Here is a 25,329-nt window from a genome sequence, read left to right on the forward strand (position 1 = left end):
AGGATAACCGCAACTTTCTACGTCATCATTTGACAGTATTAATTAAATTTTAAGTTATTTTAATATTCCAGTGTGGTCCCATTTTTATCGTTTTATTAATAAAGCTAGCGTGTTGCGGCTTTCGTGACTCATCGTTACTTCTTCATGAAATGAAAGCAGACGCAAACAGAAACGTCTAGCTATCGTGGATTTTTATCGAAGCAGTAAAAACTGGCCCGGATAGGGTTTTTTTTACCTTGGGTCCAGTTTCGTGCTCAGTTTTCTTCTGAGACGCACAAAAACACCGTCTATGTGTTTTAATAATTTTACGAAGCTAGTAGGCCATGGAAAAAAGGTGTCCGTTTTCCTAATATACTTTAGTTATCAAACATTTGGTTCGCTCATGTAAACCGAAGATATAAGAAAATTTAAAAAAAACTGGATATAATAGGAGTATATTATCAATACGCATTTAATATTAAAATTATCTTATATATTTTTGATAAGTTAATAACAAGCCTAATGAAATCAATTAAAGACGTACAGGGTGTTCCATACAAAAATAAAAGTTTACTTTATGTAACAAAATTTGTGAGCTTCGGAAGAAAAGTGATTAAGCCACTCGATCCTACGTGAAAAACCCTATCCAAACCATAACCAAACTACTAAATATTCAAGATAATTTCTGCTTGTGCCATATTTCACTAGCTTTATAGCTTTATTAAAAGGTGTTAAAACCATCAAAAATGTGACAGGCGGTATCCACATACACACGATAGACTATCCCTAACGAATTCCGTGCCGATAAAGGGTTTACAAAAATATAAATTCTAGATTAACAAAAGGTTTTGGAAAGTACATCCGACAATATCGATTATATTGCGAAAATGAGTTTTTTAGTATATACTTCAAAAAATTTAAACCAAACCCTGTATTTTAAGGTCACAAGGTCAGAAACTAATTTAAAAAAATCAGAAATTGTTATGTTCCTTCATTGAAAGGAGTAGTTTTCTAGATAATCTGAAAAAACAAATTGCATCAAAATAATTGCTATATAATAGTGTTAATGTAATGTATAACTTTTTTTGTGTGTGTGACTGCAAAATTTGAACCTGTCCCACAATTTTCAAAAGTTGAAATACGCCGCTTTTTACAGTAAATCCCAAACAGGGAATTAAGGGTAATTAATTAATTGTTTCTTATTAAGTTGTAGCAATTTTGTTGAGTAATTAACATAGGTAAGTATTATGACGAACCTTATGTCTTACGCTGATAACTGCATTAATTTCATAATGTTTCTATGGAAGGAGTTCTGTAGAAGGGGCGAAGCATTATGGTCAATATTGGCGTTTCGAACTTCCATTGTCTAACAACGTTTTCAATATAACGTTTCGGCTAGTATCACTAGCCGTTATCAAGTGAAAACTGAGCGCTACGATCGAAGCTACTCGAATTTATACGGGTGAGGCAAGTCAAAGTTCGTGACACCAGAGGTTGCCAGAGTGCCGCGATTTCTACGCTTGGACGACTAAAGATGTTGCGTTGGATGAAAGTAGCTGAGATGAAGATAAACTTTCCCTCCTTCCAGTGGGTTTCCTTTACTGTAATCCTGACCTATGTCTATTTGATTCTGTCCAAATGTGCCCTGCGAGAACAGATCTCTTTGTTTCTCCCCGTTGGGTATATTTCTTGTGTTCTGCACGTCAAATTGTAAGAAGTTTAATAACGAAAGTTTAAAAACGAAGCTACTACTAGATGTAAGAATAGTAGAACACGAGAAACATACCCAACGTGGAGAAAGAAATAGATCTGACCTCGTAGAGCACACTTGAACAGAACATCACGGAATCAAATACATATACACAGGCCAGAGTTCTACAAAATGAAATCAACTTTTTATAGTTCATAGAAGTTGCCTTCATCCGACGCAACAACAAAATCGTTAGTAGTCGCGCGTCAGGGACCTTGACCTGCCCCACCCGTCAACGGTCCCCAACAGATGACGTAGCTCCCTCGCCAAAAAAAGTTGTAAATAATTTTTCTACTACAAAGGCTAACTTTCGTTTCCAGTAAACATATTCTCTTGTAGTCCCGTACAGGAGCTGCTGTAGGGTGAAATTAAAAAGATTTAAATAATTTTTTCTACTTTGATCACACTTTCTTAATGAAAATGTGACCACAAAAGTTAGCTTTCGTACAAATGAACTAACGAAAGTAAAGAAGGCTCCTGAAAGAAAAGTTTAAAGCAATCGCAAAGGAGAATTTTCTAATAATTTCCGCCGATCGTAACTTTTGAGGTGAATTTATTAATTATTCATTATTCATTAATCTTAAATTTTTTCAGTATGTATTTCATAACAAAATGATTAAAACTAGCCGAATATACGTTCAAATTTTAAATTTATCAACTTTTGAAAAATTGATTATGACGACAATTTTTCGGCAGCAGTCATTGCGTTAATTTGATATACACCTCGTAAACGCAACACAAGGAAACCATTCGCACTAACATTTTAAGGCAATAATATTTACTAAGCTTGGTTTTATACGCAACGTCTTAAGAAATACAGCAATTGGAAAAATGTTGTTACACAAATGTTGTTAAATGTTGGTTAATCAATTAAGAAGTGGTCACTTGACCAGTCCCATCACTAGAGCTATATATACTATATATACGCCACTCGCGTTAGCGGATATTTTTGCTGCATTAAAACATGTAAATTTTGATTAAAGTAAAAAAATGTTTACTATTTCTTAGTTTCATTCCATAGCAACTCTCGTAAGGTAGTGCAAGAGAACATTTACTTGAAGCGAACGCTAACCTTTGGCAACGTATTTTCATCAAGAAATAAAAGTGCCTAAAATTTCGATTGAAGTAGAAAAAAATGTATTTACAACTTTTTTGTTTCCACATATAGCAACTCTCGCACGAGACCGCAAGAGAATGTTTTTACTGGAAACAAAAGCTAACCTTCGTGGACATATTTTCATCAATAAATGAAAGTGTGTAATTGCAATTAAAGCAGAAAAAATATATTTACAACTTTTTTGTTTCATCCCATAGCAACTTTCGTAGCGCACGAGAACATTTTTAGTGGAAACGAAAGATCTGTTTAATTTGAATCACCACTGGTTGTTCAGCTGTTTCCGTAATTTTGGCTGCTAACTCCACACCGATCTTCAAACTACCAATATCAAGAACACTCCCTATGAGATTAGGGATCAGCGTGTCAGGTAAGTTTAAAGAATAAATTTTTTATATCAAAAACTATTATTAGGATAACTGTTATTTAATGATTTTCAAGCGACATCCATCAACAGAGGAATTTGTTTTTCGTTTGGATTTGAAACCGGTCGCTCTTTGATTAACGCAATGACAACGTCATTGGCCAGTCCCATGAAATTGTAAAATAGCGAAACTTGATCGGTTGGAAGTTTCTCGGTTACACTTGTCAAAAACTTGGCAAGCTCCAAGTCAAAACATTATAATACAATCTCGCCGATCAAGGGAGTTAAAGGAAGTGGTAGACAACAAAAACTTTTTTACACTAAATAATATATTTAAATAAACAGCGCGGCGTCTAATCTACAAGCGTCTTAATATAAGTGACCACCCCTGCATACTCCTAAGTAAAAATATGCACGGGTAATTGTTTATATTAAACATATCTCCGAGATGAATAAGCTTGAAGCTGCCCCCTTGCTTAAAAACCTAAAGTTATATGACATCAGCGGGGTCGTCTATTATCCGAAAGGTAAAAGAGCGATATAAACCCTGCCCAGTCCTAAAACCCTATTACAATCAATATTTAACATTTCTATCCCTTTACAAAAAAATCTGTTAAATGGCGCTCAAAAATTGTCAAGTACAAAACAATTTCAAAAAATTGGTACAGTTCTCCAAAGTTGAATATAAAAAAAATGTCAAAATTACGTAATCGATAAAAACATGTTGTTACGGATAGAAGATCAACTTAGAATTAAATTTGCATAGAAAAAATCCCAGTCGTTCGAATCCAAAAATCGTAAACCATTATTCCAAAACAGCGACGTCGATGTAGTTCACATTTTGTCCGTAGAGCGGTAAATCAATTCTTAAGGGGAGATCGCGCACGTCGAAAAGCGCATTGCCAGTGTTTATGTCATTTGGGAAAGCCGGTCGGTCCAAAATTTCAAAATTATCCTCGCTCAGTGACAAGGAGGTTTTTAGCAAATTCCTACGAAGAAAAAATTACTTTTTTCTTTTACCCCAACTAATCTTTTTCGCAAATTAAGGTTTTATAATAGTTTGTATAGTTTTATAATAAAATCCAAAACGTTTCTGTTACTTTGGTTCAGGTTTTTCAAACAGATTTATAGTGTCCTTAAAAACTTTATTATAACCCTTTTACTCTTTACTCCATAAAACTCTTATAAATCTTAAAGCACCTAATAAACATTCTATGACTAGTATAAAACCTAGACTGCCTGGAATGACTGTCAAAAACATTGCTATTTTCCCGACCATTTTTTAAAAGGCACGATTAGTTTAACTGAACACTTGAGAAATTTATAAAATAAAATAAGTAAACTTTTGCACACAATAGTTTTTAATTGAATTTTTCGGTTACTTTTAGTTTTATAGGGGTTACTAAGCTTTTTGTTATCTTATATATTATATTCCAAATTCACTTTAGGTTTTATACATACATAAGTTTTATAAAAGTATCCAAGGTGTTTTATATTACTTAAAAGCTCATAAAAGTAATGTCTTGAGAAATTGACATAAATATCTTCATTATAAATGGAAGGAATACCGGCATTTTAATCAATATTTCTGATTATTGAGATTTGAAAATACCTTCCCATCTCGCATAAGTTAAGGAATGCAGAGTGGCTTGACATGGAGCAACGAATAAGACTCCACTTTTTTGTCTTTTTTCATAAGGTTATTGTATTGGGGACGCCTGCGTATTTGTCGCACCGTATCAAATATAGAACTAATATTCATAGTTTATTACTCTACAACATTGTTCAGAAGAAGCTTCTCCTACCACGTGTATAGCCTGTATAATGGACTTCCCCTAACACTAAAAAAACTAAACTTAGAAAGATTTAAAAGGCAACTAAAGAAATTACCACTTAGTGAATAATAGACTTCCGTATCTCAATCTAATTGCTCCTTCTTAATCCAGTACCTGACGATTATTACTATTTTTTAAAATTGTGCTTTATAAATCCCAGTACCGCACTATGGTTGAAGCTGTTGTTTTTATGTTATCATTAAACTCGTCACTTCTCTCCCCAAAATTACAAAATCTTTCTTTCTTTCTTTATTATTATTATTATTGTTGTTGTTGTTGTTATTACCATTATAAAACAAAAAAATGCTAGTTAATTAGTCTCGTCAACTTTAAAATTTGTTTGGAATTAAGTTCAACCATTACAAGTAATGAAAAACATCCTCAAATACTAGAATTTAAGGGCACTTGGAAGTTGCAGATTTAATAACACCCAGAGTTTAGGATTTGATAAACAGCCTTACCACGTGGCTTCGTCGATGACAAAATGAACCTTGGGAATCGGGAATCCGTTGAACTCGCTAGCCACGGGCAAGGTGTAAGCGCCCATGTTTTCAAATACGATCCAATCACCAACTTTCATCTCCGGCAACTGCACATCCAGTACAACCTGATCCAAGCCGTCGCAAGTTGGACCCCAGATACTGCTAGAATAGTATTTGGCGCACTGGTTGTTGTATAGTGGCTGAGGTGCCACCACTTGGTGATCATACAAGATACAGTTGAAGCTGCCATAGACCCCATCATTGATGTAGTACATTTTGTGAAGCTTGCCAGATTTGGTGACGTCGTCCTTCTGGATAGAGTCTCTGATGGAATGAATGTTGCACGCGAGGGTGTAAGCGGAGCTAACAAAAAATCTGCCTGGTTCCGCTATAACCTGGACGCGGGGATCGGGAAAAAAGTCATCCAGCGCCATATTGACTATATTCGCAATCTAGAATAAACGAAACCTTTTGAAGTCAACCAAAACAAGTGCAACATACAGCACTGCTGGTAATAACAGCTGTGCTGAATAGAACAGTCAAAAACCAACCACAATGTACGTATTCTCTTCCATTGTTTAGGAAGTGACAACTAAAAGTATTTGGTAACAAATAAGCTGTAATAGTAATAATTTTCCGGTTACGCGTTCCAAAAATGATATGATATGTAGGTGGTATGTATGTAAGTTGACCAAAGCAAAGTTATAGCCATTCGGAGATTTAATCGTTCAACAAGATGGGGTCTCATCTACTAATAAAATGGACATGAGAACATGACAATGACAAGCTTAGTCACGACCCTCCACTCCAATAGAGACACTTTTGAAGAAATAGAGCAAACCTTGGGCGATGTTCCTGAAACTATGCATTTTACTGTAAACTGAGGGTCATCCGAAAAATCATTTAGTGATAGGGACAAATCAGATTCTAGTTAAAGTGGTGTAGCTGAACTGATATAAATGAAGATACCTCGAATTCGTAACACTCTGGAATTAATAAGTTTATAAACATACAGGTAAGTATAAACATAAGCATAGATATACTTATTTATTTTTTGTTAACATTTTTCTATGTACCTTTGCAGCTAAATCCATACTTTATATTTTCTTATTAATTAATATGAAATAATAAATTGATGAATGAGCTCTACTCCTCGTTCCAAAATATTGTTGCAAGGGCTCGTAAATAACGAATTTGTGGATACACATTTTTTTTATTCAAAAAGTTAGTATAGACTGGTAACTTTTACAAAAGAAGCATTTTTTCCGCCCCAGAAATTCAATAATTTTTCTCATTTTAGGTTCAACATACCTTATCGATCGAAGTGCCTCGGTCACCCGGATATCCACCTCCGATATCCAAGAGGTAGAAGTTGAATCCCAAAGAAGCGGCATAATCAAAAACTTCACGAGCGGTGGCTATTGCCCGACGATACACGGTAGCTTCGCGGCATCCAGATCCCACGTGGAAACTAACCCCGACCACGTCAAGATCCAGAGACTTGGCAACATCTAACAGTATCGGCGCGTCGTTGACAGGATCACAACCAAATTTCATACCCAGAGGACACTGAGCATCAGATGCTTCGCAGAGTATACGAATAACCAGCCTAAAAAAGGAGTGCGGATGGTACAGTTAGTGACTTATTTTTGACAATTTATTGATGACAAAATCTAACAAAGCGAATGTTAATTAAACTAATGGATTTGTAGGCACACTTTTTGTGAAACTGAGAGCAAATTGCACTGTTCTGCTCTTGCACCTTAGATACCTGCCAGCAGCAGATACCTGGGCAGGGGCGTTTAGTGGCTTTCGCTTCATCTCTTTCTATAACATTTGCTTACAATCTATTCTATTTCGTGTCCTTGTCACTGTATTTAACAGCAATGAATTTTTACTTTGACATCATTATGAAAATGTTGCAATCGCGAATGGACGAAAGATAGAAACCTGTGCCGCCGTTTATATTACAAGGATGTTCGATGATTTTGAATTCTCCAATTTTTTTTATTTTCATATTGCAAGTATTTTGGTGTTATTGGATAAAATCTAGTGCCCTGTCGCGTGACGATATTCAGAAACTGCTGATGTGATATTTTTTGAAAGGACTGATCTGTTCTTTTAGTCTGGTTCATATTTTTCAAGCTGCATAGGAAGATTTTAGGACAAGTAGACAATTTAACTTTGATGTTATGACTTTTCAGCATTTTTGATATTTGATAGGTGACATTAGAACATAGTACTACTAGTCACTAATGGAGTGTCACTTGGGTTTGGGTTTTAGATGGCAATTATGTTGAAGACCATAGAGTCTTCAGCAGTGATCGTTCATTTGCGATTAGGTCATCCGTGTTTTAAGGTGCATGACAGAGCAATCGATCCTTAGTTTCAGACAGCGCTCTGAAGAAGGCAGCAGCACGTTTGGCGAAACTTCAGCAAGACAGGATCCGATACCCGACACAAGAGTATACCTACACGTTCCAGAGCCTAAGGTAAATAATTTGAAAAAAAAACACACAAATTAGTGCACAAGCACCGGCAACGGAGCTACATATTTTACAATAAATAATATTTGCTACTTAACAAGCTAAACTCGAGTATAAAGGCCTTTTTTAACTTACTTGGCGTTGGTGTACAGTTTCTTGATCTTGTGCAGTTCCGTTTCATTATCGAAGGTCATAATGGAAACACCTACAGATTCGGCGTGCCGGATATGGCTAGCAGGTTTGGCCGGATTTGCAAAAATGATTCTGTCAGGGCCGACACCCAACGAAAGTACTTTGTTGATTTCGGATTTGGAAGCACAATCAAAATTGGCGCCCAACGTGGATAGAATTTCTAGTATGGTGAGATTGTCGTTGCATTTTACGGCTAAAACAATAATTTGTAATGGGGATTTGATGCAAAACCCAACTAATATTATTTGGTTTATAATGGCAACGGATACTGTTCGATTATCTACTTTTTAAATCCTGAGAACATTATTAATTGTTCAGGAAACGTGTGCGTTACTCGTATAAAATCCCTATAACACTTGAATCGAGAATCTTATAAAAGTAACGGTAATCGAATGTTAGTCTCTTAGAACATTTTTACTCCCCATTTATTTGTAATTTAGATGTGGTCGTTACCTTTAGGAGCCATAAATAAGTTTTTCTACTCCCGTCTGTAAAATACCTAATTACGCACCGAAATAGCGTGCGGGAAGCGTCGCTTTACCACGTCAGTTTCGTTTCCCACGAATCCGAGCCACTTCGGATATTTCCGGGATATTACCGCACGGGTTTGGGAGCAATCGGATGTTTTCGGAAATATTTCCAATCGCTTTGAATTTTGACGTTTGTCAATTCTAACAGTCATGTCAGTGAATGTATTCGTGTTTTGCGAAAATGTACCCAAAAACTAACGGTCGTAGAAAAAGTATAGTATGCAACACGTTCAGTAAATTTTTGACTCACTCGTTTATTAAACACTCGCTCCGCTCGTGTCAAATAGACTCTTGAGTCAAATGCCGTTTACCGCACTTGTTCCATAATATACTATTTTTCTACTCCCGTCTGTAAAATACCTAATTACCCACCGATCTAACGTGCGGGAAGCGTCACTTTACCACGTCAGTTTCGTTTCCCATGAATGCGAGCATGCGGACATTTCCGGGACTTTACCGCACGGATTTGGGAGCAATCAGAAATTTCCCACGCTTTGAATTTTGACGTTTGTCAATTCTGACAGTTATGTCAGTGAGTGTATTGTGTTGTTTTGCGAAAATGTACTCAAAAACTAACGGTCGTAGAAAAAGTATAATATGCAACACGTTCGGTAAACTTTTTAACTCAAATGCCCTTTACCACACTTGTTGCATAATATACTATTACAATGGCAAGGAATACCATTTTCGTTATGGCTATAAAGGTAGGTTTTATAAAAGGTTTATGAACACCAAACTTAAAACGCTCCATTTTGGCTTCACCTGTTTTCTATATCATTCGTGTCCTTGTATTGTATTTTTTCTACCCCCCTCTGTAAAATACCTAATCACACACCGACCTAGCCTGCGCGAAGCGTCACTTTACCACGTCAGTTTCGTTTCCCACGAATGGGAACCACTTCGGACATTCCCGGGATTTTACAGTACGGGTTTGGTTGGGAGCAATCGGATGTTTTCGGAGATATTTCCCACGCTTTGAATTTTGACGTCTGTCAATTCTGACGGTCATGTCAGGGAATGTATTCGTGTTGTTTTGCGAAAATGTACCCAAAATCTAACGGTCGTAGAAAAGGTATAGTATGTAACACGTTCGGTAAACTTTTTAAGTCACTCGTTTATTAAACACTCGCTCCGCTCGGTCAAATAAACTCATGAGTCAAATGCCGTTTACCGCAATTGTTGCATAATATACTACTACAGCAATGAATTTTTACTTTGATATGACAATGTCTTGATGAATATTATAACCTAAAAACTGAAAATTTGGCCCAAAAAAAAATACCGGACAATTTTATATTTTACCATTGCTAAATCGTAATTTTGGTAAAAACCTGAGAGTGTTAAAATTATGTCGTCTCATGATTTTTTTTCCAATTAAAATGGAGAATATTTTTTATATTTTTGAAGAAATTTGTTTTGAAGTTTCAGGAATATTGCTTAAAATGCGATATTTCTTTTTTAAGGAAATATGTTATGTCAATTCGAAACAACCTAATAATGGCAGCCACATAAAAGGGTGCCATGTACCTCAGGTTCGCTTTTTAAAAACTGATAGTTTTATACGGGCTTTCAAGTGATATTAAACACATTGATAACTTTTAGAAAACTTGTCTTAGTCTATATAATAAAAATAAGTTACTAAAAATGTATTAACCGTAACCGCTATAAAACTAAAAGTAATAGGAAAACGAATTGAAAACTATTAGTGCGCAAATGTTAAATCTCAATTATGCAATTATACCCTCAGTTTTCAGTTATATTTATTTAAAATTTACAATTAAATATGCCTTTTAAAAATGTACAAACAAAAAAAGTTGGAAAAACAGCCCTTTGGCGGTGGTGTTATAACAATAAGCATAAGCACAAACGCTATAAAACCTTTTTAAAACAACTGAAGTAACCCACTCCAAAGGTTTTATAAATAAAGTAACGGCAGCAACGTTTTGAATGCCATTTTATAAAACTTGGAAGTCTTACAAAAAATGTAAGGCAAATTACATTTTCTTACAAAACTATAAAAACTATTATAAAAGTTAAGGCTTCTTATAAACCTCCTTATCTTATAATAAAGCTTTAGCTTTCGTTTAATACTATTTCTAACATTGTTCTGTTTAGTGCATATTTTTAGGTTTTTCTTGTACACTAACAAAACATCCCGCGCGTGGGTAAACCGTAGTATCAATTTAGCAATGACTTATCCCGTATAAACGTGTATTTCTAAAACAACGTTAATTTTTCGACCAAAAAGAATTCAGAAAGAAGTACATTTTGTTGTTCAAATATTGTGGTCACTACAAACAAACTCAACTAACATTTTTCACAACTTAAGATTTCATTATAAAGTAAAGATACATAAGGAATTTATAAGAAACATTTTATAACAGTTTTTATAGTTTTATAAGAAAACCGTTACAAGTTTTGTAAGATGTCTAATAATTATAAAAAAGTTTTATAGGGATCTTATTATAACACTTTTACTCTTAGGCTTTTATAACCTAGTTTGTAAAACTCTTACAAATCTTAAAGCATCTATTAAATATTGTACAGATACTAGGAAACCTGGTCTACGAAATGCTTGGAACGACTGACAAAGACTGTTTTCCCAACTTCTTTCGCACAATTTTAAAAGGCAAGTTTACTTTCATTGTCAACTTTAAATATTTATAGAAAACTAAACAAACTTCTTTCAACACGAAATAAACAACTGAAGAGTGAGGTTACGAATGCATATTTGATTTTTGACATTTGCGCACTAATGATTTTCAATAGATTTGCCAGCTACTTTTAGTTTTACAGCGGTTTTGTATACTTCGACCTGAAATATAGTGTTTTTACAACCGACCCCATGATTAACTTTGCCTACTGTTTATTACTCCAAAACCGTAGCTCCTTATAGAACACCCTGTAGAGCAAACCCTTACCCGTAACAATTCCAGGACCGTTCTAGGAATTTATATACCTACACTAACAAGCGGGATATAAGTATGTTTCCAATCATTTGCGCCGAGCAATTCTTAAAAGTATCCAAAAATTAGTACAAAGTAACAATTTACTACGTTCTATTTCATTATATTTCATAATATACAAAATATTAAATAAATCGTCACTATGGCTACTGCCGTCACCTAGTTCAACAATCAACTCGGCCACTAATTTTTCACAGTTAGACCAGCTTTGTACTGATATTTTAGCTACCTCTTGCCGAATTACGTTTATGGTACTATCACGAAATTTTGGTGCAGTGTTATTTCTTCTTATATGCAGTTTCAACTCAGACTAAATCATATCAATCGGGTTAAATATACAATAATACGGGTGTAATCTCAAGATTTCCTGTCCGTTATGTTGTGCTATCGAATCGAGTTGTAGTCTTTATTAAAATATTGTATCAGGTACATAAATACGTACTTACTGCAAGGATCACAGTCAAATATATCCACAATATATACGAACATACTTAACTTAATCAAATTTAAAACGGTCCATTTACGTTTCAAATAAAAATTTCAAGTTTCTACAAATATTCGTTACGGTCCATCTCAGGCAAGACCCACTTAATGCAGAATAAACATCTGTTGGGATGAAGTTTACCACGGTCTTGCGCAGGTCTGCGATTACGGTACTGTAAACTACTTAAAACTTCAAAACAATAAATGCACTATATTTTTGGTCGTATTATAATAGTATTTTATGCAATAAGTGTGGAAACGGAAAAGTTTATCAAACGTATTGCGTACTATACTTTTTCTACGACCGTTAGTTTTTGAGTACATTTTTGCAAAAACAACACGAATACATTCTCTAACATGACCGTCAGAATTGACAAACGTCAAAATTCAAACCGTGCGGTAAAATCTCCGAAAACATCAGATTGCTCCCAAACGCGTGCGGTAACATCACAAAAATATCCGACGTGGCTCTGATCGGTGGGAAACAAAATTCATGTGATAAAGTGGCGCTTTCCGCACGCTAGATTCGTGAGTAATTAAGTATTTTACAGAAGTGAGTAGAAAAACCATATTGTAAACAAACGATATAGAAAAAGGCGATGCGAAAATGGAGCGTTTTTTGTTTGGTGCTTATATACACCTATTATAAAACCTACCTTTATAGCGATAACGAAAATGGTATTCCTTGCCGTTGTAAAACTTATTTATGGATTATAACGGTTAGTTACAAATAAATGGAGGTGTGTAAAAGTTTTGTATGAAACTAAAATTTAGTTACCGTCACATTTACGAGATTCCGCATTTAAGTTCTACAGAAGTTTTATAAGAGTAAGGCCAACATTTTGCAAATAATTGATGGCTTTTCGGGTTTTATAAAATAGATAATCGAAACTCAACCGTTACCATTACAAAATAAAAAATATTGTTCGGAAGCTCTGAGACCAGGCTTAACAAAACGAATTCCCTTTCTCTTGTGTTGTCCTTACCATAATAGGGTTGGACTCTGGGTAATTTGGATCGCCATATCCCATATTTTTTGACCACATCTACGATATCGCACACATAAAACGCCTCTTCCTGGTTGTGGTCACTGGCGATATCCCTGATAACCGACCACGTATCGGTGGTCGGTTCGAGGATGTGGATGCGATCTTCGACGTTTGCGATTTTCATTTCGATGGAATAGGGATGGAAATGTTAAATATAATTATAAACGTTTGGTTTAATAAGCAAGCTGGAACCAAAAAGCAATGCGTTATGGGTACAGGCGCGCCAAAATCGATGGGTGTGGCTACAATTTTTCAAAGAAACTTCCGCAGGCTGGGGTATACTTCTTCTGGATTTTTGCTGAGTCGAGTATTGACTGTCTCGCTGTCTCACTTTGTGAAACTAAGGGTCGATTGCTCTCTCATGCACTTTAAATAACTAACGGCGTCAAAGGACTGGGGTTTAATTTCTGCGGAGATGACTGAATACTTCACATGTAAATGGACAAATTTGAGGAACAGCTTTCGGTTCCCCACTTTTCTCTGTCATCGCGAATATACTTATGAAACGTTTAGATAAACTAGCCATGGATAAGTTCCAATTAAAGTGGAAACTTTATTATTTGGCAACATGAACAGGAATCTGAACTCCACACAGTCAAATATCAACTTCACTATCGATTTACAAGATAACACTTTGTTTATCTTGACTTAACCTTTGGTCATTCAATATCACATCACCATCCAATCCTAAACTCTTCTGTGATTAATTCCTTAGTTTTCAGAGCAATCACTGTCTATAACCGAATATCACATAAGTTAACACATCTCGCTTCACATTCGATGAAATAATACACTTCACCAGAACACATAATGATCAAATATCATAAATTCTGATAAAACGTAACATCAAAAGTAAATTCTCTATTTTTTCCAAAAAACTCTCAACATCTGCGATAGGTTAAAGTTGAAAATTATCTCCAGACAATGTGCCGTCCAGTTGTGGTCAAGAATCTTCGGCGAACAGGCCCTAGCATATTTAGGAAACGTCAGCAAGACAGAATCAATATCCGACGCAGGAGAAATCCAAAAGAAGTGTACCTACAAGTTCCACAGCCCGCGGATGTTTCTGGATGTGTCTATACTCACGAGGCAGCCCGTGCTCCAATTTGCGCGTGACGGGCTTGGAAAAAGGGGTTGTGGTTTACAAGTTAGAGTTGGGGTGCTAGCAGCCTGCCCAAGGCGGTTCGCCGTTCAAGAAGATCTTGTAGTTGTATGGAAGAAAACACCCTCTGGTCACAGGGGAAGCTTCGTCCACGTTACGACCCTGCAACATTTATGTGGTCTAGCGGATTGACATGGAACTAAGCTTCGTAATGAAATTACTCCCTTAATGGGTTTTGATTAGTTTACTTAGATATTGTTTTTTGTCTTTTAATTTTGCGACTTGCAATTTAAGTAATGTACGTTCCTACTAGGTAATTTTACTTTTAAATTTTTTACATTTAAAAAGGATTTCAAGAAATATAGGCGGAAAATGTTAATATATGGTTAAGTCAAGGATAAGTAAGTTTAATTGAGTTAATTGACGTTTCAAATTTCTAAAAAACAAAAGCGTTATCGCAGTGGGTGTTACTATCGATTGTACATCGATGACGTCATAGTTTTTAACCGGAATTAAATTAATCTCGGTTATTCTCACTCACAAAGAGTTAAAGATTATGTGTGACCTCCATTTTTCTTTACTAAAATTGTTATAAATATAATTTATATTATTATTACTATTTTGGGTCTGAATCTGTGTAGTCCCATTATTAGTCATTATTTTTGTTGCGAATTCACCGAAACCTTTTTGTACAGTTACAGTTCACTTATTCGTAGCAGATAGAGCCTCATGCATCTACCGAACTGTATATCGTAATGCTGATAAATCGCAACCTTTTTTATAATGTCTTAAAAAGCCGCGATTTTTCGTCCATAATAACGCACACTACTTATAGATAATCAATACATTCAGTGTTACTCGTCAGCAATATTTAAAAATGAGTGAATGAATGAATAGAACTGATTTTGCTACAAAAAGGAGAAATTGATAAGTAAAATCATGCTCTTTAGAAAGTCAAAAGTAGATAAAAAATTAATACAAATGTTGAAATTATATGCCATTTTATATAAATTATTGCAGGAGTGGTGTGTGATCGATAGAAACAATTAATTGGTAAATTATTTAGATTTATTCTCAAAATAAAGCTTATATTTTAAATCTCAGCTGGAACGCGGCGCCTCTAGCGGAAAGTTTAAGAGGCTTTAATAATGATAATAATATCTATTATTTCCGACAAAATCATATTAAATGACAATCAAACTTGCCCTAATAAAATTAAGCATTTACAAGATTACAAACATTTAAAAGAAATAACCTTTTAGAATAAAGTTACACACTAAAAAAAAAAAGAAAGTCCGGGGGGCGGCTTGAGAATACACCTAATAATACTATTCTGGGTCTTAAAAGCATTGATTACATACTTGAAAGAGCCCCAAAACAATTCTAATGCTAATTGCAAATATTGATTCACGTAGTTATGCCAAAATTTTCCAAACTTAAACACAGCTAACTCTCAATATAAAAGTTGCTGAATCACGGAAGGTCAAAATCTAGATTGGAAAAAAACCACCGTGAGAATTTATCGTCCGAAATAAACTCATCATGTTTTCTTTTACTAATATTAAGACAAATATTAAGAAGGCAACTTATTAACATGGACCATGCTAAAATAGCAAAACAGCAAAAGATAGAAGAGGACCCTTTTGAGCATATTCGTTCGACCTGAGACAGAATGAATCATATAGATCTCACTTTAATTATTAAATTTTACCAATAAATATTTAGTCTACTGAAATTAAGAAACCAATAATTTTAAAATCAAACTAAATCAATTTCTGAAAATGGCTTTTTATAATACTTTTTACAAAACTTCTGGATTCCTCTGAAGAAGCCAACAGGATTATTGGCGAAACGTCAGCAAGTTCGACTCGGCAAAAACCGACGCAGGAGGAATCAAGAAGTTTTGTAAAGAGTATTACAGTAGCCTGTGGAAGTTTCTTTGAAAAATGACTTTTTATAATCTTACTGATTTTTTAATCTCTTTAAAGTACTGTTTGTGTAAATGAAATATACCTTACCTTATACCTTATGAACTTTATATTATAAAGTATCGTTGTTGTTATTCAGTTTGCCACGTTTGACCTTTTTCAAACACTGTAATGTCTGATGTAAATAAAGAAAGATAACAGTTTTTAACAGATGACTCCTCAAAAATAATCAACCTAAGATAGTCCTACTTCATTGTTTGAATAAATCTTTACCAACACCGATTTTTAAAAGGGTTGAAACTGTACTTCCATACTTCAAATGAGCAAAATAAAACAACAATATAAAAAACCAAACGCATACGTATATTGTAGGTCAACGCGTATTTAAACATGTTCTAGTTTTTGAAGAGAAAATGTTCAAACATTTTAATATAAAAAGAGCTTTAAAACTTTGCCGGTATCTGCTCCCTATATATTCATAGAGGGTGTCGCATAATTAATGGTGTAGATTTGCTGGATAGAACTATAAAAAATTAGTCTGAACGTTGGTTGCGGTTGCGGTCCAAGTGAAAATCTCAGCGAACCACATTTACTGGGTATCTTTTGGGAAACAAAGCAAAGAGGAAATAAAGGCTGCTGTGATAATGAGTATGGAAAAGTAGCTGAAGAAAAGAAAATGTTAAGACACCTCTTACTAGCTAATTAAAGAGAGGACAATAAAACAAAATTTAGAAATAAAACAAAAACATTTTAAAGAATTTGTAGAGCAAAAAAAAAACAATGAACATAAGATTAGAGAAATGGAAGACGCATTTCAAAGCAAAGAAATCAGATTACTCTATCAAGAAGAAAAGAAAACAAGAGAAATAGTTGATAGGGTGGAAATAGTTATATCAAAAGCGAGTAAGCATTATTAACAGTCGAAGAGGGGTGGAGAGATTATTGAATGAACAAACTACGCCAAGGAAAATAAAGTAATAGAAATCCCCACAAAGGCAGAAATAAAAATTATCATATCGTTGACGTTGACATTCGTAGACGACTTAACTGTAATATCACGAACAAAGAGGAAATTAGAGAGAAAGGGTAATAATAGATAAAAAAAACCTACCAAAAGAATGAAAACCGAGCTAGAGTCTGAGGAAAGACTTAAGTAAGATTATTACTCCATAGTAATCAGACCTACGCTTGTGAAGTATGTAGAAACAACAGATGGAACGCTGAGACAGAAACGGTTTGAGAACATATGGTGAAGTCGGTACACAAGCAGGGTGGAGTAGGAGAACTAATAAGGAACTGGACCGGATATGACATGTTCTGTGAGAGCGCAAATGCTAAGATCGGTTGCTTGAAGCGATTGGAGAAGGAAATAATGCCGAAACTGGTACTATACTAAAATCGGACAGGGAAAAAACGAAACGGTAGGTCAAGACAGAGATAGAATAACAAAACTTTGAAAGACTTAAGAAGAAAAAAAGTTATTAGCCGAAAAGAGAAATTAAAAACAGGAGTTTTTCACAGGCAGTTTTCCACAGGCTACTGTAACACTATTTACAAATCGTTTGGATTTCTCCTGTCGGCTGTTGTTAATTAATCGAACTTGCTGACGTTTCGCCAATCATCCTGTTGGCTTCCTCAGAGCTTAACTAAAACTGGCCCGCATACTGTTCTGTAGAAAGGGGGGGGGGAGGGGGGGAGCTAAAGGAAGTGTATGAACATTGTCTCGTATGATTGATTCCCATATTAGTGAAAGGTAAAGATATGAGTCGCGGTTAAGGTTGTTTAGTTGCTTATAGATTTCCAGCTAAACTAAAATTCTTGAATGTAATCAATTCTTCTAAGGAAGATTTGTAAATACCAAAAAAGTGGAGAATAGTCGAAATAATATTAGAAAGAAGAGAACAAAACAACAGAAGCAAATAAATATACCTTTTTTTTCGTAAAAATGATCAGAATTTTAATAGGGAACTCAACTCAACTGTGTGACAATAATTAGGACAACCCGAATATTTATTTCATTAATATAAGATGCGTTGCTGTAGAAGTTAGATATCTATTATCCGGAAAAACAATAAAACGAAAAAGGAAGGCAAACATTATGCTTAGAACTCAATTTTTTTGCCGTGAATGATATTTATTAAGAGTTCAGCTTCACGCGATAACTTTTTAATATGATTTCGTCTGGGTCATCACATGAATGTCCTTAATTAATTACAAAGATATCTTATCGGATATAAAAGAACAAAGTAACATTATGGTGTTTTTTTTTTACATTTTGGGTGGCCCCCCATCCTGTAAGTAATCATATTCAAGGCAGAATCCACTAAGCAAATATTTGCCCCACTGCGAGGAATTACCGAAAAATATAAGGACAATATTAAGGAAAATGTACGAGGAAATATGGTAAAATATTTTGTAGAAATACATACACTACCTTAAATTGCTATAATTCATAGAGGATACAGTTAAAAGTTAAAAATATGGCTATTAGATAATGTGGTCCTAGTAGGGTAAACATTGATGGATTGCATGCCTTTAGATTTCACCCACTTTGCCCCATTTTCTTTCTAAACAACAAACTACAGACAATTAACTCATGTTTCCCGAATATTTAACGAGATCTGGACATATTTCGAGAAAATACTGGCGTAAAAATGCTACACCTAAACTGAAACCTTTCGAATTGATGAATTGTCAACGGCCACTTAGGTGTTGAACACCGGTAGTTAAGTTTTATTGGTTGAAAACGAGATTTCAATATTTTTTTCATTTTCAAAAATTCTTGTATCACCATCATTGTTTGTCACCAATATAACCATTACAATTCCGTAAGCATCACTCTTTGTTCGCGCAAGAAGCCTGTTAATTTCGAACTCATTCTGGAATCGACGCAGGGATATTTCGTTCGAAACGAATGGTAACTTTTAACTTTATTGGTTATTGTTTTGGATTGGCTGAGATGTAACGTTTTTGGTAGAGTAGAAGCCCATTCCATTTGACTAAAATAAAATCAAGACAACAATTGGTTTGCTTTAGAAATCAAAATTTAACACGATGAGAAGATGTTGTAATTCATAATTATTAATACTTTGTATTATTCTATTCTATTATATTTAACAAATTCGTACCTATACATTCAAAATTCAAAATAACGTAAACGGGCAGCAAACCTACACGTTTTTAAGAAATTAACAAAAAAATATGTTTCTTGACAGCGCGGGAGTCTCTAGACCACAGATTTTAGCTTGGACCATCGTCTTTTATATTTTTAATTCAGTATATCTGACAAGTATTAACTTAATTTTCAATTCAATTCAATATTTGATTTGATTTGATGTAATAACGCTGCATATAACTAACAAACACGGAGAGCGGACAATATAAAAAAAGCTATGGTGTTAAGCTAACATCTAATGAGTTATGCAACAAAATATAATCCCCTAATTAGTTTCTCTTTTTCTGGGTGTAAATTTAAAGGCTTGCAAACCTAAAGGTCCATTTTTTAACATTGTAATCCTTGAAGTATGAGAGTAAACTTAAATATACTGCAATTTTCGTTTCCCTTCTTACTTCGGTGAATATGAAGGGACCTAGTAACTTTCAGAATCTTACCTTCAGAAGAGCAGGTCCGGCTGAAGCCTCTTTACATAAGAACATGAAAAATATTGTAATTCCTATATAGACTGGCTGGTCATCAATAGAACCAGCAAATAAAAACGCACAAAAAAAAGCGAAAATTGTTAGAAAACGGCACAAGCTGCGCTGGCGCTGTAAAAAGATGCAAAAGTTTAAAGAACTCCGCATAAGTAAATGATGGTATAGCGGATACGATATCCCCTCTTCACGTTTCGAACGTTATCCCGGATAATTGATCTTTGGCATGTAAAGTATAACATAAACGACGATAAGATAAGTGAGTATATAGTGACTTCACGCGATTCCACGTGACACTGAAAGCCGAGCCAATTCTGATTTTCTCTGGGTTTTGTCCGTACAGTGTGTCAGAAATATAAACTGTTTTGGTTTCATTTTCGAATTTTTCTGGGACGATTCGCACATGAATAGTAGTAACGAAATGTTTTGTTTTATTCAGAGCTTGTTTTCTTTTTGGGTTATCTTTCTATGTGCTGCAATAAATAAAAAAGGATCTTTTTTAGCGGTAACTGTGATTTTTATTTGCAGTGCCGAATGGTTTTAATAATATTCAATCTAATTTAATTATTACATAACAAGTGATCGTAGTTTTACAGAAAATTTAATAATTTATTTTATTATTCATCGTTTATTGATTTTACATGCTGTATTATTGGGAATAGTATATTTTGATGATCCAACTTTAGGTTTATATTTTTTGTAGTATTGTATTAAAGCTTCCCGGTATGTGGCGACTGGTTGGCAACAAAGACAATGACGTAATGTCTGGTTTATGCGTTAATTTTCTAACGGTACCCGAACAATTGGAAGGAAGTATCATCAATCTGAATCAAACATCGGCAAAATCCATAGCTTTTGTTTTCTTTTTTTAATTATTGGAAATTGAGTTTCAGCAGCGACTAATTTGGATGTTAAAGCATTTTGTTAATTATTTTAGACCTTTAAGTCTTTAAGATGGAACTGGAAAAGGTAGTTTATTCCATTTTGTTTAATATTAGGTTATAGTTCACAAGTTTTATTTATTTTTGTTGTATTTTATGTGGTGATTTTTTAAGCAACGTTGTGGAACACAAACTGTAGTAAAGTGCGATAAACAAAATATAATTTCGAAAATATTGACAAAACAACGTACAAGCTGTGCTTTATATGACATACTTGCATGATGTAAAGTACTGCCAACTTTAGAAAACGAAAAACTAAACAATCTTAAAATTTTTTAGGAATAAACTGACTTGCCAATTTTGTGTAATGTGTAATGCAATGTGCAAGTAAGTATAATTTCTACATTGTATACTTGTTTTTTTTTAATATGTCCGCTCAACTAAAGAACTGTGTATAATGACTATTTTTGCAATAGATAAATTTTTATTACAGCATAAGTTTAATGTGCTGGTTTTCGACCTGCTAACGGGAATTCTCACTTTGATATGTAATAAATCTAATAAAATTAGACGAATTCCTAATGTCATAGCATTTTTCGAGTCTTAAAATAAGTTTTTCTTATAAAGTTAAAGAGCATTGATAATAAACAAGTAAATTAAAGTATTATTAAGAAAGTGCTTTTTAGTTGGTTTCCAACCACCGGTTACAATTCTCGGCTTTTATCAACCTGGTTCCCAAGGAACCACTGGATAGTGAACTAGGTAAACCCAGGTCTAATAAAATACCAAAAAATTAGTTACTTCTTAACGTTAATTAAACTTATATTACTTTAAAGCGACAATGTCGTAAGGGCTGTTATTGAATTCAGTGCCGTTCTTATGATTATTGGCGCCCTGGCCTAGTTGGTTGCCGAATGCAGCAAGGTCATTGGTTAAAAAGGAAATTTTAAAGGTCGCGCATGCGCACGCTGAATAGACCTACTCAATTTTGTCTTTCATGGTTGCTTCATAAGTTCCTGTATTATCAACAACCTTAGGCAGGGCCTCGATATCCCTAGAAGCTATATGCATAATATAGTAGCCCTACTATGGTCCAAGTTGGTTATGGTTACACGTCACCCCTCCACTGACTGCGCTGCGACGATGTCGTAATTTTTCTACAAAATTGCTATTGCTATATTGCCACAGAATACTAAGCAGTCTGTATCGTTTGTTTATAGTTTAGGCGTTTGGTTAATATTTCTGTATCTTTTTTGTGTTTTTGTCACAATAATGTTCACCCACTGGAAAACTTGTGTTTGTGATAAAAACTATAAGGAATAGAATAGAATACACGGGTAAGTATGCAAGTTAATTTAAAAGATTTAAAGGTGATTTATATAGGACTCCCATTCACAAACTTTTATAATGAGATCATAATAGTTTCTTAGATAAACCCGAGTGTAATCTATTTATTTTTCATTTAACAAACTCGGCATTTGTTGAGAAAATAGTACTGTAAAAATGCCGCATACAAACTTCTTGTCGATCTCTCAGCGGTCATGTTGGTGGTTGAATGCCACAAGATCTTATTGGTCGAAGGCCAGAATTTGCAATTATAAGTGTCATTGGTTAACAACGAATTTTAAATCTCGCGCATGCAATTTTTTTTCATAATTGCTTTATAATTTATTATTATCATTATGATTATTATTATTATTAAATTTATGTAGTTATGTAGTTGGTATGTAGTATTAATGTAGTTATGAAAAAGAAATGATGAATAAGGAAAAAGGGAGTTTTGTAAGATTTAAAAATTTGTATATAGTTTTTTACTATAATAAAGACAAATAGTGAATAAATAGGCATGCATATTATTTCCACAACATAATATAAAAATCATATTTGAACTTTTCACCGAAGAGCCTTCATATAAAATAGGGGTTGCAAAAAGATTAAAATTGATTTATCTCATTTTCGCATATGTGCACCGCATTCAACTCGTTTTTTCCGTGAAGGTTAAATGAGATTTGCGAATATTTGGACAAAATGCGGCTGAAACAACGCCACATTCATTGGTTGAAAGAGTTTTGAAATGAATCTTGCATGCTCACATTGAATGCCAGTTTCCCATGGACTTTAATACAAATGCAAACACATTGACGATGATTAACCAATAAATGGAAAAGGCTTGGACGTTTTAATAAAAGAAAATATAGAAATATAGAAAAGTTCAAAGAAAGTTCAACCTTAAGTTTCAGGAGAGTAATAAAGATCATCACGAATAGAGAGGTTAGAAAGATGGGGAGGTCTACCCATGCAAAGAACATTACTGGGGGCCCATTTTAGCCAAGCTACCTTTTAGGAGAAGGAAAAACATGTGAATCAAAACAGAATATGAAAATTTCTATGTATTACGGACTTTTAATGAGGGGTTCTTTTTAATTTTATTTTAATGTGACTCTTGGAATACCATCTCATACTCTGGATGAATGGAGTTAAAAACTTATTTAAGTATTAATACTACTTTGTATTTTTTCGAGCAGTATTTCTATTCTATTCTTCATTATCGGTTGTCCTTTTTTCGTTTTTCTCGATAATTTCTTGAACTTCTCAAGCTTTTTTCTTTTATACTCTCTAATGGCCTCTTGCTTCTCAGCCTTCCTCTTAAGCCATTCTTCCTTTTGCGCCTGTTTTCTGGCATGAATATCTTCGAAACGCTCCCTGGCATTTTTAAACCTCTTCTTTGACGTCGACTGGCTGCTGCTTTTTTCCCCCTCGTCGCCATCCTGTTCAAATTCTTGGTAGATTTTTTGAACGTCAAATTTAGAGTCCTCGTGTTTCAAGGTTTTTTGATAATCTCGCAAAACCGCTTTTTTTCGCATTTCCTCCCATTGTTGCAGTTTGTATTTGTTACTATATTTTTTCAACCTCCAAAGTTTCTTATCAAATTTTTTAGAAGTTGCTTGCGGATTCTGTCCATTGTCTGACACCACTGAATTTTTAACCGTTGATTCGGATTTTAAAAAGAAACTATCTTCCTTAGAAGTGTCGGGTACCACCCTATTGGCCCTAAATTTACTGTGACATTGGTCTTGTTTTACCGTGCAATTGAATTTCTGTTTGCTTTTAAATTTCAATTTTTGAGAAGGTCCGCTTTTTGTCTCGATTTTTTCCCGGATCTTTTTAGCCATTTTTATTGCCACACCTGCAAATAATGGCACGAGCAGAGATTATTAGGAAAATTATATACATAAGTGACCTTTACCATAGAGAAAAGGCATTTTTTCTATTTGAGAAGATTGTGAATTGACCAGATAAAAAGCTGATAATAATGAGCAAAACTGGCATTACAAATTCATTCAAAAAGCAAAGAGTAAAAACAAAGAAAATATCAATTTGGAGCCCCTCAACCACCTTCATAAGGTTTTGAAGATGGTTAACTTTTTTTTATTAAAACATACTAGTGCAATGCATGTTGTGATAAAGAAACTCTACAAAAATTTAAATCCCAAATGAAGCAATTCCACCAATGTATCTTTTCAATTATTGGTTATACTTTATCCTCCTCAAAAAATGCATGTGTAGCAGTAAAAACTCGCATTTTACGTTTTATAAAGCTTTACTTACAAAATAAAATTTGTTTTTAACACTTTCTTTGTTAACATCATACAGATACAAGAGTAATCATATAAAAAATTTTGTTCAATGATATAATACAAATTTAAAATAATGTTGAAGATATTAAATATATGACACATTGTTGATTGTACGCGAAATATGTTACCGACCCACAGTTTGGTGAGCTATAGATTACGCAACAAGTAAAAACTCAATTCAGTATTTAAAAAAGCATTATTTTAAACTGGAAATTTCGTGATTATACGGAATACAAAAATGTAATAATATAGAAAACAAATTGTCTCGTTAAATAGGTAGATAGACAAGTTGATAATTTGGTGATAACAAGCTAGCAATATTAGTTAAAATTTCATATAAAAATACATCAGTATCAATATGTAAGACGGAGTAATTAGTTTAAATTAAAAAAAAAACTTGAAATGGTAAGTATTTCAACTTTAAAAATACTAACCAATACCTTCAGATATTTCCTACCAAAACTTTGTGACCTCCAAATTATCAAAATCTTCAAATGAGCAAAACGTGACCTCGGATCTGACTCCAAATTGTGTACTTACTTTCGGAAGCCACCCTATGGGCCCAGTAAAGCTTTTTGGCGGAATCTTGACTTTTTGGGAATGCTGTCGTGTAAAGAGCACGTTGTCGCTTTGTCAATCTGCTAAATAACACATTTGTCTTCTGGACTGACGATGTAACATGCCGTTTAAATGAAAATTTTCACAAACCCCCCGTCAATTTAGATGACACACGACAACAACCACGGAGTAAAATTTGGAACCAAAAGGTTAACCATAGAATAGAATTGTAAAGATTATTTAAGCTTTGTGAAAAAATAATACGTTATTCGAAATAACCGGTAACCGAAACATATCCTAATAATTTAACATAAAAAACAAAATAAATGTGCGATTTG

At 34.1% G+C, this 25,329-nt stretch overlaps 1 protein-coding gene across 1 annotated transcript; it reads right to left on the reverse strand.

Moving 5' to 3' along the window:
- Positions 1–3,518: 3,518 nt before the first annotated feature.
- On the reverse strand, positions 3,519–25,181 carry LOC132708585 (ornithine decarboxylase 1-like). Its single transcript, XM_060680985.1, has 7 exons — positions 24,974–25,181; positions 14,317–14,494; positions 13,168–13,415; positions 8,146–8,395; positions 6,836–7,133; positions 5,504–5,976; positions 3,519–4,196 (listed from the first exon to the last, which is right to left on the reverse strand). Exons 3-7 carry the CDS (start codon positions 13,352–13,354, stop codon positions 4,013–4,015), a joined length of 1,392 nt encoding a protein of 463 aa, XP_060536968.1. The 5' UTR covers positions 13,355–13,415; positions 14,317–14,494; positions 24,974–25,181; the 3' UTR covers positions 3,519–4,012.
- Positions 25,182–25,329: the final 148 nt, after the last annotated feature.

Source organism: Cylas formicarius, unplaced genomic scaffold (assembly GCF_029955315.1).
Source record: "Cylas formicarius isolate icCylForm1 unplaced genomic scaffold, icCylForm1.1 PGA_scaffold_10__41_contigs__length_53128322, whole genome shotgun sequence".
Lineage (NCBI taxonomy): Eukaryota > Metazoa > Arthropoda > Insecta > Coleoptera > Brentidae > Cylas > Cylas formicarius.

Bases quoted from the DNA above. Each gene is read 5' to 3' on its own strand.
- LOC132708585 (XM_060680985.1), bottom strand. From the start codon at position 13,354: ATGAAAATCGCAAACGTCGAAGATCGCATCCACATCCTCGAACCGACC. The intron at 8,396-13,167 runs GTAAGGACAACA...TTATTGTTTTAG, and splicing joins CAGAGTCCAACCCTATTATG to CCGTAAAATGCAACGACAAT. The intron at 5,977-6,835 runs GTATGTTGAACC...CGTTTATTCTAG, and splicing joins GAGGCACTTCGATCGATAAG to ATTGCGAATATAGTCAATAT.